The following is a 17468-nucleotide window of genomic DNA, read 5'->3' on the forward strand; positions in this document are numbered from 1 at the left end:
TCCAAGACTTGTGGACATGACAATGCCCAGACCCTTGAAGGCATCCTTGAGGTAGTGTTGGGAATAAAGGTCGCAAATGCATACTTCTGCCAAGGCTTGAACCAAGCTGGCTCACAGAACCCAAAGGGAGGCATTGGTCACCTCTGCAGAGGGGGAGAGCGTGGGGGAGAATGCCTGGGTCCAGCCTCAGAAATTAGAAGGCCTCGGTCTGGAATTAGAGCCATTAAAGGATCCATCTGACACACTGTTTAGCCAGAGGTTCTAGATGCACATAATTACCAGCAGTATTTTAAAAACCACCCATGCCCTGGATCATATCCAAATACAAAAACTCAGAATCCTGGGGACTAGGCATGGCCAATAGTGGTTTTTAAAAGCTCCTCATGGGCTATTAATTGCAGCTGGTGTTAAGTAGCCCTGAACTGTGCTGAGACCCTGTGTGCGGAAAGGGGTCCCAGCCTTAGCTGCATGTTGGTGTCACCATCTGCCTCCTGTGTTGCGGTAGAAGGTATCTGTGGGAAGTGAACCCACAGGCTCTGAGGTCAGTGTTCCTGGTGTAAATTCCTGATATAGGGCCAGTCCCCAGTCTCCCTGTGCTTCAATCTCCTTAGAGTATCTGAAAATAGAATGTATGTCAACGGGTCACCTTGAGAATAAAAATGAATGACTACGTGTAGAGCACAGTGCCTGACACACAGTAAACCATGAATATCACCTCTTAGACTTATTTACCATATAAGGTAGAAAAGTTTTTTTTACCATATAAGCCTAGCCTGTCACTGTCTGGCACGCAGTTCAGTCCAACCAAGCTATTCCCAGACAGAGGGCTCGGGTGACCTCTGTGCCGGGAACTCACCCCCAAGTCTGCAAAGGGCCCGTCCAACAGTGCTAACTGGGCCACGCGGCAGCGGTCCCTGTTGGCCAGCGTCTGGGGGGTGCTATAGCCCCCTCGGAGAGCATTTTCCTCGGCGATCAGAGCCTCGAGCTCCGGAGTGGCTCCTCCTGTCACCAGGGTCCGTATCAGCGTAAGAATATTGTCATTGAAGTATGTCTGGGAAGAGAGAAAGAGATGGGGGAAAGTCCTTTAAGTGAACACCCTAAAGTCACGACAACTGACACCCAAATTACAACTTTTCTTGGTACCTTCTGTTTAAAGTTCTGGCCTGTCTCTTCAAATAATTTTATGTGGGAAGTGAAAAGACAGCAGCCTTCAATTATTCCATTCTTTTCTCTCCTACTTGCTTCTACCATGAGAGTCTGACTTTTAAATACCAACCCCAGGGATTTTTCACTAAAAGGCTAAAATCTAAATAGTTGGTGTCTACCGTAATTGTTAGTAAAGATGTAAATACTGCTTTTCCTCCCCAAATCCCATGCGCCTACAAGCAACTTTGGACATGTGTATAAAATGCAGCCTAGGCTGTCTCTGAGGTCCTGTCATGGATGCGACAGGAAGCCAACTCCTCCCAACAATAGAAAAACTTCTTTCTGTGTTGGAATGAGATGCCAGAGCATCATTAAGGGCACATGCTCAACAATTTACCACATGCTTTGATAACAGTCTAACCCAGAAGTCTCTATCAATTAAACATGCCAGATAAATTTATGATGAGAAAGATGTCCTGGTGGGTACATTTTTGGTTTTATTTTTTAAATAGCCTCAGTCATCTGAGGCAAATATAGCTTAATAGAGAATTTTCCCTCTATGTGTACATCTGTCTCACATCTGAAACATAACAGGTCTGTCAGGGACAAAACAATAGGAGTTAAAAAAAATTAATAGGATGTCAAATAAAAGAGCTCAAAGAGACATTTGTCACCCAACCTAATTCAAGAAAAATCTCAGTTAAGGGTCTGCATTCCATTTTCCAGCATTTGAAGAAACTGAACAGGCTAAATCAAATCAAACCACATCTTGGCCTGTGGCTTTTAAGAATGTATGGACCTTTGGGGGCAGGTTAGGAAAGAAAGACAGCTGCAGTTTGACTTCAGCAGTTTCTCAGACAGTTTACCTGGCCAAACAGAGCAGGGAACAAACCACAGAAGGACGAGCTCTCAACCCTGGCTGGCCAGCACGAGTCCCATGGCTTGGGGGAGGTTGCCTAATCATCCAGGACTTTGATTTTTCTCATCCGTAAAATAACCACAGTGATTAAGATCAAGTCTATATGCAAAGAAGTCCTTGAGGACTTCTGAGCTTAGCTAATAGCTGCTAGTGGGGCTGGATTCACTTTACTCCCTGAAATGCTCAAAACACCCAAAGTGATACGAAATTCCAACCGCAAAGGAAACTGTTATTCAAAGCCAGTCAGACCCTAAGGAGAATGTATCCTCTACCAGAGCTCAGACGTGCTCCAGGGCAGATAAGCAGAACAAGGACAAGTACAGGAGGACATGTTGCTGGAGTAGTTAAGGGATGAGAAGCAGGCTGATGGTTTCATGATTTCACCCTTAGTAGCTGCGTGACCTTGGAAAGTTATCATTTGTGTGCCTCAGTTTCATGATCTATAAAATGTAATAATCAGGTGGTTATGAGGACTATATAACTAAGATATGTGAGGCACTGAGGCAACCACTTGGTGCACAGGAAGCCCCGATAAATACTTCTGCCCTGTTATCAGAGACTTGGGGCCTTTGCTCATGAGAGGAACAGTCAGGTAATCCCAACCCCACCTTTTTTAAACTCTTATATTTTTTTAGGGGGTGTGGCAAAGCAAGGCTGTTCCTTTCATCCTTGAATCTAAAGTTCTCAGTTTGCCTCCATTCTAAGACCCCATTTAGACTTAGGAATGGCGCAGGAAAGGTCCCCAGTGGACTGCATCCTGGGATGTGAGAGCAGCAGGAGGACAGGCCATCAAAGGCGTAGTGCAGTGGAGGTTGGCTTGGGGCACATACACTAATATTTCCCGAGGTTTCAGAGGGAAACCCTCTTCCCAACAGTCAGATAACCCATCATTAGAAGCAGAAGACCCCTCAGCCTTATGGCACCTTAGACAAGTGTGTGCTGGACACAGAACTTGGACAACGGCCTTTGCATGATAATTACACTTTCTAGATTGAGACAGAGGGGAGGAGCTCAGCAGCACGCAAGGTAGATGGCAGAACATTCACAACCTTGTACACGGGAAAACAGACCTCTCCTCGCTCAAATGTAGAGAGGAAAAAAGAGCCCATATAAATATTTTAAAAAAGGAAACCACAGTATTTCAGATATAAAGAGAAATAATCCTGACTGGTTAAATAGTTATTGCAAGAAGTAAAGAAAAATTTAGGAAGCGTTTGTATTGGAATCAAAATAATTTTTTTAAAAACAAGTAAAAAGTAAAAGATCAGATGATAAGAAAGCTGACTTCATCCAACTTATCCAATAATTTTTTTATGTAATATTGAAATGAAAATGGATGTGATAAGAAATAACTAAAAGAATCCAATACCCTTTCATAATAAACACACTCAACAAGTTTGGACTAGAACAGAACTTCCTCAAATTGGTAAAGGGCATGTTTTAAAAACCCACAGCTAACATCGGACTTATTTCCCCTTAAGATCAAGAACAAGAAAAGGAAGCCACCTTTCACCACTTCTATTCAACACAGCACCGGAGTTCTAGCAGGGGCTAGGAAAAAATAAAGGTATCCATATCAGAAAGGAAGTAAAACTACCTCTTTTCACAGAGAACATGATCTTGCATTTAGAAAATCCTAAAGAACCACTAACATGCTATTATAGATAATAAATGACTTCATCCAGGTTTCAGGATATGAAATCAATATACATAAATCATTTCTGTATCTATGTACTTGCAATGAACAAGAATGAAATTAAGATAACAAATCCACTTACAATAGCATCACAAAGAATCAAATAATTAGAAATAAATTTAACCAAGGAGGCATGAGACTGGTACACTGAAAACTGTAAAATATTATTGAAAAAAATACAGAAAGTCTAAATATATGGAAAGACATCCCATGTTCATTGATTAGAAGACAATATTACTATCACATTCTTATTTATTATTATTTCTTATCATACCCACTTCAGTTTCAATATCTTACATAAAAAATAATTGGATAAGTTGTATGAAGTCAGCATTCTTATCATCTGATCTTTTATAGTTTGCATAGATACTCTATTTAAAAAAAATTATTTTGATGCCAAAACCAATGCTTCCTAAATTTTTCTCTTGCTTCTTCCGGTAACTCTTTTAACCAGTCAAAATACTCCTCCAAACAATCTATAGACTGAATGGAATCTCTATCAAAATCCCAAAGACCATTTTTAAAGAAATGGAAAAGCTGATTTTAAAATGTATATGAAATTGCCAGCAACCCCAAATAACCAAACAATCCCGAAAAAAAAACCCCAAAGGTGGAGGATTCACATTTTCTGTTTCAACACACCACAAAGGTATTGTAATCAAGATGCTGTGGCATTGACATAGAATATATATATATGAACCATAAGACTTGAAATGAGAGTCCAGAAATAAACTCACATACTTTTGGTCAATTTATGCTCAGCAAAGGTGCCAAGACCATCCTGTGGAGAAAGGATACAGTCTCTTAAACAAATGGTGCTGTGACAACTGAGTATCCACACTCAGAAGAATAAAGTTGGACCCCTACCTCATACTCCATGCAAAAATTAATCAAGAATGGATCAAAGCCCTAAATGTAAGAGCTAGCACTATAAAAAACTTAGAAGAAAACATAGGGGTAAATTGTCATGACCTCTGATTTGAAATTGGATTCTTAGATATGACACCAAAACCATAGGCAACAAAAGAAAAAAAAACAGATAAATTGAACTGCACCAAAATTAAACATTTTTATGCATTAAAGTACACTCTCTAGAAGTGAAAAGTAAACCACAGTATGAGAAAAATATTTGCAAATCTTATATCTGATAACATCTAGTATCCAGAATAAATAAAAACACAACCCAACAGGATAAAGATAAATGATCAAATTTTTTAAATGGACAAAAGACTTGAACAATTCTCCAGAAAAGATATGCAAATGGTCAATAAACTAATGAAAAGATGCTTAAAATACATCATCAGTCATCAGGGAAATCAAAATCAAAATCACAATGGGATACTTCTTCATTATCTACTAGGATGATTATAATCAGAAAGATCATAAAAGTTTGTGAGGATGTGGAGAAATTGGAACCCTAACACATTGCTTCTGGGAATATAAAATGATACACCCAACTAATAAACCATTTGGCAGTCCTCATATGGTTAGACATAGAGTTATCATACAATCAACAATTCTACTCCTAAGTATATACCCTAGATAAATGAAAAAAATATGCCCGTATGAAACTTCTACACAGATGTTTATAGCAGCATTATTCATAATAGCCAAATGGTGGAAATAATCCAAACGTCCATCACCTGATGAACGCATAAACAAAATGTGTTATATCCATGCATATTATTAGCCATAAAAAGTTATGAAGTACTAATACATGCTCCAACATGAATGAACCTTGAAAGCATTATGCTAAGTAAAAGCAATCAGTCACAAAAGATTACATATTGTATGAGTCCGTTTATATGAAATGTCCAGAGGAGGCAAACCTGTACAGATAGATAGGAGATTAATGGTTGCTTAGGCCTGGGGAAGGGAGACCATGGGATAGTGGGAGTAGCTAAAGGGTATGGAATTTCTTTTTGAGGCAATGAAAATGTTCTAAAATTGACAGTGGTGATGGTTGCACATATCTGTGATTACAGTAAAAGCCATTAAGTTATATGCTTTAAATGGGTGAATTGCATGATGTTAATTATATCTCAATAAAGAACTAGTTCAAAGATAACTAAACTTTTAATGGCCAGATTTTTATCTGTTAAAAAGCATCAAATTGTATTATACATTGAAAAATTTGTTAAGTGGGCAGATCTCATGTTAAGTGTTCTTATCACACTAAAAAAATAAAAAGAATCAGGAACTTGTAGAACAAAAAAATCACACACACACACAATCAGTGATGGGGAAGTAAAACTAAGAAGTTTGCCTATATTACACAGAGAAATGTGTAGTAAATATTTTTCTTTTTTCTTTTCTTTTTTCTAAATGAGAAAACAGGTAGATATTGAGGCAAGACAAATAGAGAACAAATTGATAAATAGCAAGTATTTCCAAATAATGCTGTAAACAAAAGTTAAGCAGGTAAAATGAGCACACAGGCAAGGAAACAAATGAATACAACCTGTTCTGACCTGAAGAATGAGCTGAGGACGCAGATCAACGTAGTTCACCAAGTAAATGTGGCCAACACCTAGACCTGAACTAGGTGAATATTTGAATTTAAAATACTACATGAAGAAAAAAGTGACCTAATGCAATGCTATAAAAATAAAGAGTACAAGATCAGGTTAGCCAGAGACTTCTCTAGAAAACTTACGAGCAATGTTAACTGAGTTTTGAAAGGACATATTTATTCCAAGAATTCTACTTGCAGCTAAATTGCCAGTCATTTGTGAAGGCAATAGAAACATTTTTGAATCTGGGTACCTAAGCATTTACTCATTTACTTCATTAAAAAAAAATAGCCAGAAACAAAAATAAGCTTCCTTCAAGATCATCTTAAACTTTAAAAGTTAAAAAATGGGCAATTATGGTTTTAAAATATCAGCGATATATATTAAAAGATGGGATTTAAGAACTGAATGCGAATGTCAAAAGTAATTCTTGAAAGAAAATATGATATAAAACTATCTATTAATACAATAATATGAAACTATTCTTAAAAGTCAGAAAAATGAGGTAGGAGAGAAAAGGACAGACATAAAGGCATGTAAGCCCTGTTCTTACAGAGAGAGGAATCAAGAATTGCTATATTTTTCTAGATGTTAATACTTAAGAAAGTATAGTTTCAAGTAGACTTACAGAATGTCTGGTAACCACTTTTCAATTACCAGTGCCAGTTAAAAATCGCATGGGTAGTTTACACATCTCTAGAGAAAATAAGCAAACAAAATACAGTCCAAATACTAAAAGATGGGTAATAAAAGACACAATTATAGAAGCATTTAAAAAGCGTCATACAAAATTATAATATCGTGTCTTAACATACATGAGTGAAATGATTTGCTAAAATGGCAAAGATTCTCAGACTCATTCAAAAACAAAACCAAAATCAAACTCTGGTATCTTCAGAGAGAAACAGGAAAAACAGTATCAAACAGAAATAGAAAAGTATATTTCAAGGGAAATTTTTTAAATATCACATTAAGCAAGTTAACTTTATGTTGGGCTTATAATTACAATAAAGATATAACTTAATTGTGGGAAAAATACTAGAACTGAAATATAGAAAGCAAAATTACTTGGCAATTATAGTAAAATAAATATATACTGAGAGTGATGTGTGAAATATCACTGGGTTTTATAGCTCACAGACCCAAACATAAAAAAATTAAGGATATAATTAGGGTGATTTAGATTTGTATTAAACTTTGTAATTTTTAGATCGTTTCCAAACTATAATTATGAAAAATATGATTCAATAGCTCAAAGTATAAAATCTCAATATACATAATAAAGTATAAGCTGTAAGTCTACATTTTAAAAATTAATAATTAGAAACAGAAGTAAATATCCCAACATTTCAAAGTTTAAAAAAAATATCCTAAATAACTATAGGTCAATATGGAAATTAAACTTAGAATACAGGGTATTTAAGAATTAAAGATCATTTGAAAATGACATATAAAAATATCACAGATTGAGGTCTAAGCTACAGAGACAAATTCAGAGGCTTAAATGCTCTTATTAAATGTGAAAGAATTACAATAAATAATACTAAGCATTAAAAGTATTGTCTTTTATTCTTTTTTATCTAAGAAAAGCAGGAGAATGAAACAATAAAGCATCAATTAATGAAATAGTGAGAGAATATTTAGTGAATTGATAAATAGAAGAAGTACTTCTTTGGAAAATAAACCCATGACAAGTAAAACTGAAAAAAATAAAATAAAATTATAAGAAACATAGTGTCATCTACGTTTGAGAATGAACCCTACTATTCTGGCATCTCTCTTTAATACCACAGTCAATGGACATGTGTAGGAAGAAGAGCTACCATTTTTCAGCAGAAAGCAAAGTAATGATCATCTGCAGACAGACAGAAAAGATTATGAGGAAAGGAGAAAATCCATGTTCCTTAATATGTAAACTGGATATTATAATGTTATATTTTTTCCAGTAACATTTTTAAGTTTCATATATGTCTAATTACAGATCCAACTAGACTTAAAAAAAATAGATACAATTATGCTAATTTCCTCTATTAACAGTTTGTGGAACTATCCTCCCAGGCATCATAATACATATTAAAGATTTCATAGCTAAACATTTTAGACAAGGTTAAAAATTAGATCAATCAACCAGAATGGACTAATAAGAACCATAGTCTAGAAGTTATAAGACCTTGGTACAGAGGTTGGCAAATATGGCCCTTAAGCCACATCCAGCCTACTAGCTGTTTTTTTTTTTTAAATAAAGCTTTCCTAGGACCCAGACATGCCCATTTACTTATGAATGGGCTTTTGTGCTATACTGGCAGAGTTGAGTAGTTTCTTCAGAGTCTGTATGGCTCTCAAATACCTAAAATATTCATCTGACCCTTCACAAAAAAGTTTACTGATCCATGTCTTAATATAAGGACAGCGTAACACACCATAAGGGAAGAATGACTATTCAGCAAGCAATTCAGGGGAAATTGGCTATCTGGAAAAAATTTTCAATAATATGGTAATGATTAAGTAAATAATGATGTAGTTACATGACTTACATTGTACAGATATTAATACTATGTTTTCAGAGAATATTTAATGGCATGATAACAGTTCTATGATATAATATTAAAATGTTAAAACAGTACCCCCAAAAAATCAAAATCTAAAATTCATGTTAAAAGCAGAGACCTCAACTAACATATTTATACTTATTAAAAATAACTATACTTTGTACCCAAAATTTTATTTAATTCTTGATGATAGAACTGATTCATTTTTATTTTTTCCCACTAATTTTATTTGTTTTATGCATTTTCTACTGTAAATGAATATTTTTTTATTTCTACAAAAGAATGTAAATGGAATTCATACAGCTCAATAGCAAAAAAATCTCCAAAAAAACTGATTAAAAAATGGTCAAAGAAACCGACTAGACATTTTTCCTAAGAAGACATTCAAATGGCCAACAGGTGCAAGAAAAGATGTTCAACATCACTAATCATCAAGGAAATAAATGCAAATCAAAATCACAGTGAGGTATCACCTTATGCCTGTTAGAATGACTATCACCAAAAAGACAAGAAATAACACGTGTTGGTGAAAATGTGGAGAAGAGAAAATTTTCTACACTGTTAGTGGGGATGTAAATGATATAGCCACTATGGAAAACAGTATGGAGGGTCCTCAAAAAAATTATAAATAGAACTACCATGATCTAGCAATTCCACTTCTGGGTATTTATCCAAAGAAAACAAAATCACTATCTTGAAGAGGAATATTCTGCACCCCCATGTTCATTGTAGCATTATTTACAATAGCCAAGACAGGTAAACAACCTGAGTGGTCATCAACAGATGAATGAATAAAGAAAACTGGTATCTATATATATGTACACATACATACATATGCAATGGAATATTATTCAGCCATAAACAGAAAGAAATCTTGCCATTTGCCACAACATTATGCTAGGTGATATAAGTGAGTCAGAGAATACAAATACTGTACAAGCTCATTTATATGTGGAATCTAAAAAAATTGATCTCATAGAAAATAAGAATGGATTGGTGGTTGCTGGGGGAAGGTGAGAAGTGGAGGAAACAGGTGAAGGTGGTCAAAGGATACAAACTTTCAGTTATAAGATGAACAAGTTCTGGGGACGTAATGTACAGCACAGTGCCTATAGTTAACAATACTGTTTTGTATATTTGAAAGTTACTAAAAAAGATTTTTAAATTTCTCAGCCAAAATAAAAAAAAGGAACTATGTGAGATGATGAATGTGTTACCTAAACTTACTGTGGTAATCATTTTGCAATATATACATATATCAAATCATCACAGAAATCTTAAACTTATGTAAAGATGTAAGTCAATTATATCTCTATAAAGCTGGGGAGGGGGAGGGGTGAAGTAAATGTTATCAAATAGTTAAAGGCAAAAAACATTGCTCCAAACAACCTGATAAAAATGTAGCTGAATATTTAACTGATCTCAGGATACCTGATAGGCCTCTTGTTTTTAAAAGTCTATACAAGAATTCACAAAATACGCATTTACGTGATTACACACAAATTGGAATTCTACATACTTCAAAACTACCAAAACACAATTAAAGGGTCTAGGGAAAATGGTAATCAGTGCCTGCCAGAGGGCATGAGATAGCATTTACACACCAGTGCAGGTAGTGCGAATTGGTACAATTGTTTCTCAGAGGTAATCCAGCAATATTTATCAAGAGCTTTAAAAATGTTCATATTTGCTAAAAATTAAGTAAGTTTATCTCAAAATAATAAATTGTTCCTTGTTCAAAGATTTATGTACAATAATGTTTATCACAGGGATAATTATTGTTATAATAAAAAGTATAAAAATCAAAATGTCCCACAGTAGGTAATGGCTACACAGATTCTGGAACATCCACACGTTGCACTCTCATGAAGTCCTACGGAGGCTTTGCCAATCATGATACCCTAGAATGTGACATAATTAAATGCTCTGGATAAAATACTAACTTAAAAAAAAGAAAAAAACAAGATGTAAAACTGGATAATGCCATATTAATCTATCCATCTGGAAGGAAACATACAAAATATTAACATGCTTATGTTTGGGTTTTGGGGATACGGGTCACTTAAATTTTCTTCTTTATGTTTCTGTGCTTTCCACATGCTTCACACTGAGCATGAATAACTTTTCTAATGTGAATATAGTCAATGATTTTTAAACAGAGAAGCCTGTAAATTCTGCTTTGCAATGTTAAGTCTAAGGTCAATGTGAAAGATTATTGTTTTGTGAAATCTTTAGGATTTGACCTCAACGTGTTTACCTTCTGTGTTGAAATCAGTTACACTGAAACAGCATAATCTTCTTGATCAATCAGTCACTGACATTTATTGAGCACCTACTAATCCCTGGGTCTTGGTTTGGCCTGAAATTGTATGCTCTTCAAAGAGTGTGTCACTTTCAAAATTGCCCATCGAAAGGTCGAATTTCAGGGTGGGTCACAGGGTTTGCGAGGTGTCTGAACAACTCTGGAGCACTTAGGACTCTCAACACAATCCTGTGCCCTCGGAGATGGCGCCATATCCCCAATCTGTCTCCTTTGTTCTCCATGTGGGTAACAAGGAGCGGCTCTGAGGATGGCAGGATCTTCTGGACAGAGAGTAATGATGTCCTTCCATCAGCAGAGCACTCTTGCTCTGTTTTGATGCCTCAACATTCAGCTGCAGAGAAGTACTTTGGGCACCATGTATGGGTGTGCTCTTGTGGGCTTGTATCAAGGTCTCTGTGATCCGTGTAACTTGGTGGTAGGAAGACTATGCTTTCCCTGAAAAATGTCTCATTGGTTGTATTGGGGGACACACATATCTTTAGGTGCTCGGGGTGCTACTCACAGAGTGTACAGTGGTTGCAATGAAGCACCAAATCCAGGGCATTCCGCCTAGAAAGTGGCTGTTTCCGAATCATGGGGCCACGTTCCAATAACCACAACTATTCCTTTGGAAGACGTACCCGCTAGAACAAACCTCTGTACAACTCACCTGACCCAGAAGGCAGAGTTCTTGTCTGGGTTAGCTGAAACACTAACTAATTGAAGAATTGAAGGAACACAAAATTCAGAAGGGAGGATTGTCCTTTGAAGGTGTGATCCTTGCCTCCTAAGCTTTTGTCCGGCTAGTCTTTCCTGTGCCTTACCATGACCCTCTGTGCTAGAAGCCTCCTAGCAATGAGGGACTCCTGCACTGACCCTCCAACCCCAACAAGACTAGCCTCCAACAAGTGTTCTGGGCAGAAAGGCCTTTGCTACAGCTATTGCTGCACCAGATTGGGGAGCTTATGAGACCTTCAGGTCCTGCTTCATGCCTGTGTAGCCAAAGAAGAGGGGAGTCCCTCTTTCCACTGCCAAGGTCAGGATTCCATACCTGGCCAGGGAAGGATTTCTTTTAAGGAAGGTGACATGGCACCCCTGGTTATGTGCACCGACTTTAGAATTCGGCTAGTACGGTTTTACATCCCTGCTTTGCCATTCAATAACTGTAACGATGGGAAAGTTCCCTAACTTTTCTATGCCTTGGTTTACATCCATGTAATAGGGCTTTAAAAAAAAAAACAGCTTATAGGAGATTGTTAAATGAGGTACTTTGTATAACTTCTAATGCACAGGAACACTCAACAAATGGTAATTTATAAAAAGAACAACCAACAAGCAATGCAACCAGTTCAGGAAAATTCCCTTCTCCCTGTGCTTGTGTCCTCACCTCTCGTATCAGAGAGCCAGTCAATATCACATGCATGGCACCCTTGGCCTTTACATTTTGATGATTCTCAGATCTGTCCGTAGACAGAGTTAATCTGCATTAGGGAAACCAAGAAACGCTGGGAAAGGACCAGCTGACGGCAACAGGGAAATCTGAGCCCGCAGCGCCATCTAGCCTGCTCTGCAGACGCCCCTCCGCGCGAGTGTCTCCAACACGCTCGAGCATCTTCCTCTTTTTATTTTTTTAAAGTATAATTACCAGAGCTTATGTTTCACAGTTAATGCTGTCAAGCCTTTTAAACTAATTGGTCTTTTATAGAAAATTTAACTGAAAATTAACACATCTTTTAATAACATTGCCTTAACTTTAATGGCACTTTGCCTTTCGTTTATAATTGCTCTAAAATTGTCATTTTCCATGTCATAGCTGCCATTTTTTATATTTGCTCGTTTTCATGGTGTAGATTTTTATTTTTAGTATTTTTCTTTCATGAGGGACGAGGACTATTTGATTTTTTTCTTTTTTTTTTTTAAATCCCCGGCCTGCCTGGACTGATGTGACTGTGGTGATATGTTCCGAGTCCAAAAGAACGTATTCCCATCGCTACGCTGTGGCTGGTGAGAGCTCATGTGTCTCGAGATGGCTGTGGATGGTGTCTTTCCTTGTGAGCAACAGAAATGGAGGCTCTTGAGTGTAATTTAAAGAATAGGGCCATGGAAGAGAAATTTGTTTATGTAACTTCTTTCACAGCACTGACCAAGCACTCACTCTTCTCTTTAAGACTACTTTAAAGGTTTGGCCCTTAATGAAAATACAGTTAAGAGAGTCAATTATGTGGCCAGATGCTCACATTCCCTAGTCTTAGCAATATAAATCTGTTATTTCTGGCAAACAGAGGCCAGATCTATCTCTAATATCTCCCTGATATTAGAGAATAGAACACAGAAACATTGTATATATGTGTGTATATGTGTTTGTGTATAAGTACACACATTACACTTCTATGTACATGCATATATGTATACACAAACATATATAATACATCTACTTCTTTGTAGTTACATTTGATCTTAAGAAATATTTTTCGGGTCTGTGAAAGATTTTCACCTACTTTTGTCCTCATCTGATTACCCTAAAGTGGTAAGCGGTTGTTAATATCATTGTTAACAGTTGGACCCAACTGAGTTCTAGACAGTGGAAAAGACGTGCAAGGGTGCTGGTGAATTGGGTCCAGAAGCTCTAAGTCCTATTTCATGGTCCAGTACCATGCTGCCCATCCTCCAAGTCGTTGCCATTTTCATGAAATGCTAATGCATTGGGCATGCAAACAGCCACCCTGGCGTTGTGGTACAGTGGGCAAAGGAGAGACACACCTGACATACAGCACTCATGGTGCAGCTTCTCTTGGGCTCCTGGTGTTTCAGCAGTGGGGATCCCTCAGTGAGATAGTGTCCTCTGTTGTGCTTCTCAGATACTTAGTGCACTGGCAAAGGGGTCATCTGGATTTTCTCTGCCCTTTCTCTTTATACTGTTATGCATGGCTTTTTAAAATTTTTTCTAGATTAGGTAGACCTACAAACCTGAAACTTCATGAATTATTTTCTACAAAAGTGATGGCACTACCAAGCTGATGCTGGGAATTGATTAGCTCTTATGGTAGGATGCCCCTTTTTCTTCGCAAAAGGGGTTGTCTTCACACCGCTCCTTCGATACAGATGGTTTGGTGTTGTGGACTTCTGCTTGGGAAAGGCTGAAGGAAGATGTACACGACGTGCTCAACATCCTGACTCAGAGGCTGAGTGAATGGCCAGGAGAGTGAGGATGCTGTCTGACCAGAGGCGCTGTAATGCAGGCTCACAAAATTCGAAGCAGGGCTGGTAAGTCTGGTTCAGTGGGATGGACCACACAGGGACCAGTAGGAGTGCAGCAAGCCTGGTGGAATGTAACAGGGCACAGCGCAGGCTGTCACTGAAGGGAGAACTCCTCAGCTCTAACCAACTGTTTCTTTGTGGGGATCTGGGAATCTGCCTTGTGACTCCAAACCAAGGAAGCTGGAGACCCATATTTTAAGTATAATTTTATAGTTTTAAAATACTGGCAACAAATCCCATTAAAAAATAAAAACTTTGGGAAGTGCAGAACTTGTCTGCGGGATGGGTGTCACCCAACTGTGCTCTTCTGAGACTTCTATGAGAGACCATCTATCAGAAGCAAGATAAGTACACATGCCAGTGTATTGTGCTGTTTCTCTTCCTTTTTTCTCCTAAAATGAGCTACACTAGGATGGGATATTGGACAGAAAAATAATCAGGGATTACACTTTAGGGGTCAACTCAGCGGCCCACTGTCCTCCCAGCCAGTGTGCACAGGAAACAGTGGCACAATGAGGATGCTGGTGGTATCAAAGACACAGTGCATCCTCTAACCAAGACTGCAGTGTCTGTCTAACCCTACAACTTGACCAAGTGGTCTTCTGTGCTCAGAATGCTCTCAGTGTGGTGGGTGGTCTTGCCAGTCCGATAGCTTCTTGTGTGTATCCCCTGCCCCATACCCATTACATTCCAGCCACAGAGCCTTCCACGCTCCCTCAGACACACCAAACCCAGCTCAAATCACTTTTCAGCCTTTGCCCTTGCTCTTTCTTCTGCTTAGTCACTCTCACCACAGGTGCTGTCCTCTGATTTCTCAATGTCAGCTTCCAAGTTACCTCCTAAGATAGCTTTACTCTGTCCACCATGGCTAGAACAGGTCCTCAATACACCCATTCAATCTATTTCATGTTCTATAAATCAGTCATCCTGATCTGACATTATTCATGTACTCCTTTACATAGTTACCATAATGTACATAGTCACCACCCTCTAGAACCAAAGTTCAGAAACCACGAGGGCAGCGTCTTCATCCCTCCTCCTCACTGCTGAATATCCTCAGCATGGAAAATGGTGCCTGGCATGTAGTAAGTGCCCAAAAAAGGGTGCTTAGTAATAATAAGCACATATATATAGCTTGTCATGTCCTAAGCATTGCACTCATCACTTTATACCCTCAACTGACTCATCATCTCAACAATTCTATAAGGTAAGTGCTATGATGATCCCCATTCAAAGACAGGAAAACTGAGGCACAGTGAGGTTGAGATGACACAGCCAGTGAATGGCAGTGCTGGGATCTGCATTCAGTCAGTCTGGCTAGAATCCAAGCCCTATCTTCTTTCTAGGGAGGGTCCAGGTGGAACTCAAATTGGGGGTGAAGTAGGGGGAAGTGATGGCTGTGTGGAAAATAAATCTGAATACTCATGTGTTAGTTTCAGCTCTAAATACAGAGAGGCTGCCTTTCATCTTTTTTGTGTATGTGTGTGTTGGAGCAGCAAGCTGGTATCATGCTAAAAAATACATTTCTTAGTTGTGATCTTCTTCTTGGGCCACAGACCCATAAGCATAATTACTCCGTCTCATCATAGGTTTCTGCTGCTGATTCGCAGGAGAAAGCCACGAGGCTATGTCTGTGACATCCCTATCTGTTCCAGGAATGCCTGTGATGGATCAAAACATTATACTTTTAACAAATGAAGCTGTGAGCAGCAGGAGCTGTGTTATGAAGGACAATATTCAGGGACTATTTAGACACATGATTAAATGGCAATTTTGGGAGGAGTGCTTGAAAAAGGAGATCACTGACATCTAAAGAGGTATGTGTGTATGGATGTCGTGATGTTACCTGTAAGCAAATGCCTGAGATGGCAGCTTACTTCTGGCTCCTGCTGCTTGGAGGACTCTCACGTTCTCAGTATATTTTGCTGCCAATGCCTTTAGCTCCTCCTAGTTACTGCCTTGGCACTGCACTAATCTCCTTTGTGTTCATAACTGAGCATTGGTGTGGCATGCAAAGAAGTCACAAGTTACATTGTAGCAGAGGGTCTAGATCCAGGCGAGTCTGTTGAAGGAGACCCAATTCGGGACCTCACTGTAAAACTTGTTCACCCTGGATGATGAAATCAAGGCCTGGGGTGATTGGACAGGCATTTCTGATTAATGATTTGAAAAGTCACTATCAGTAGATTGGTTAAATTTGTCTTGCTTCAACCCTTAACCCAGGTGTATTCACATGATTGTCCAAAAGATCAGATACTGTAGCTGAAGAGTGTCACAGTGCTGGCCCCTCAATAAATGATGTGGATGCTGATAATTATAATGACAGTTCCTAGGTTCCTGACATCCCTTTCACCAGACTGGAAATCAGAAGAAATGCTGTTCACAGACCATTGTATCCATACATGTCTTAACCATCCTCTCCCAAACATTTCAGTTTATCTTTCAAAAGAGATTAGAGATGGCTTAAAAAAAAAAATCAAACTAATTAGATTTCTCATCTGAGTCTCCAAGAACTGACTCTCAATGAATACTATATATACAGAGAGCCAAGCAACTCAAATACAGATGAGCCCTCCACTGCCACCCCATGGCCACTCTGTGCCCCTGTGGCTATGTATAGGTGAAGTTCTTGGGTGCTTAACACCAGTTTTATTGGTTTATTGGTATGAAGGGCTGGCTTCATGGGTATGTGGCTGTGTAGTCACCCCAGGGCCCTTGCACAGGAGGGCTCCACTGTCAGTTAAATGCTCTTCCATCCCCATTTTGAAATTCTTAATAATTCATGAAAAAATGGCCTTGCAATTATGTAGCTGATCTTGCGTGAAATACAATGAATATCTGATATGTAAAAACAATTCTATATATTTAGATTTTAAAATATTTTAATAGAGTATTTCATAGTTCTGGGGAAAAATTGTAAATAGTTTAATCATCCCTTAACGAGAACAGTCTTCTGTAATCTCTGTAATGAGGATCAAAAGTAAAATGGAATTTTTAAAGAGATGAATTACAGAAATCTGTTTGAAGCTGGATTTGAAGACTGTGAGCACTATTACAGAGAAGACGGTGCTGTAATGGGCACCTC

General features: G+C 38.1%; 1 protein-coding gene across 25 annotated transcripts in view; it reads right to left on the minus strand.

The window, feature by feature from the left end:
- Window positions 1-17468, minus strand: part of KCNMA1 (potassium calcium-activated channel subfamily M alpha 1) — a 702509-nt gene that overhangs the window by 13096 nt on the left and 671945 nt on the right. For all 25 annotated transcript variants that reach the window (XM_057506035.1, XM_057506055.1, XM_057506052.1 and 22 more), the window contains one exon: window positions 857-1051. In XM_057506035.1, the coding sequence (XP_057362018.1) occupies window positions 857-1051 (195 nt within the window). The remainder of the gene's footprint in view (window positions 1-856; window positions 1052-17468) is intronic.

The sequence above is a fragment of the Manis pentadactyla genome, chromosome 8 (genome assembly GCF_030020395.1).
Source record: "Manis pentadactyla isolate mManPen7 chromosome 8, mManPen7.hap1, whole genome shotgun sequence".
Classification (NCBI taxonomy): Eukaryota; Metazoa; Chordata; class Mammalia; order Pholidota; family Manidae; genus Manis; species Manis pentadactyla.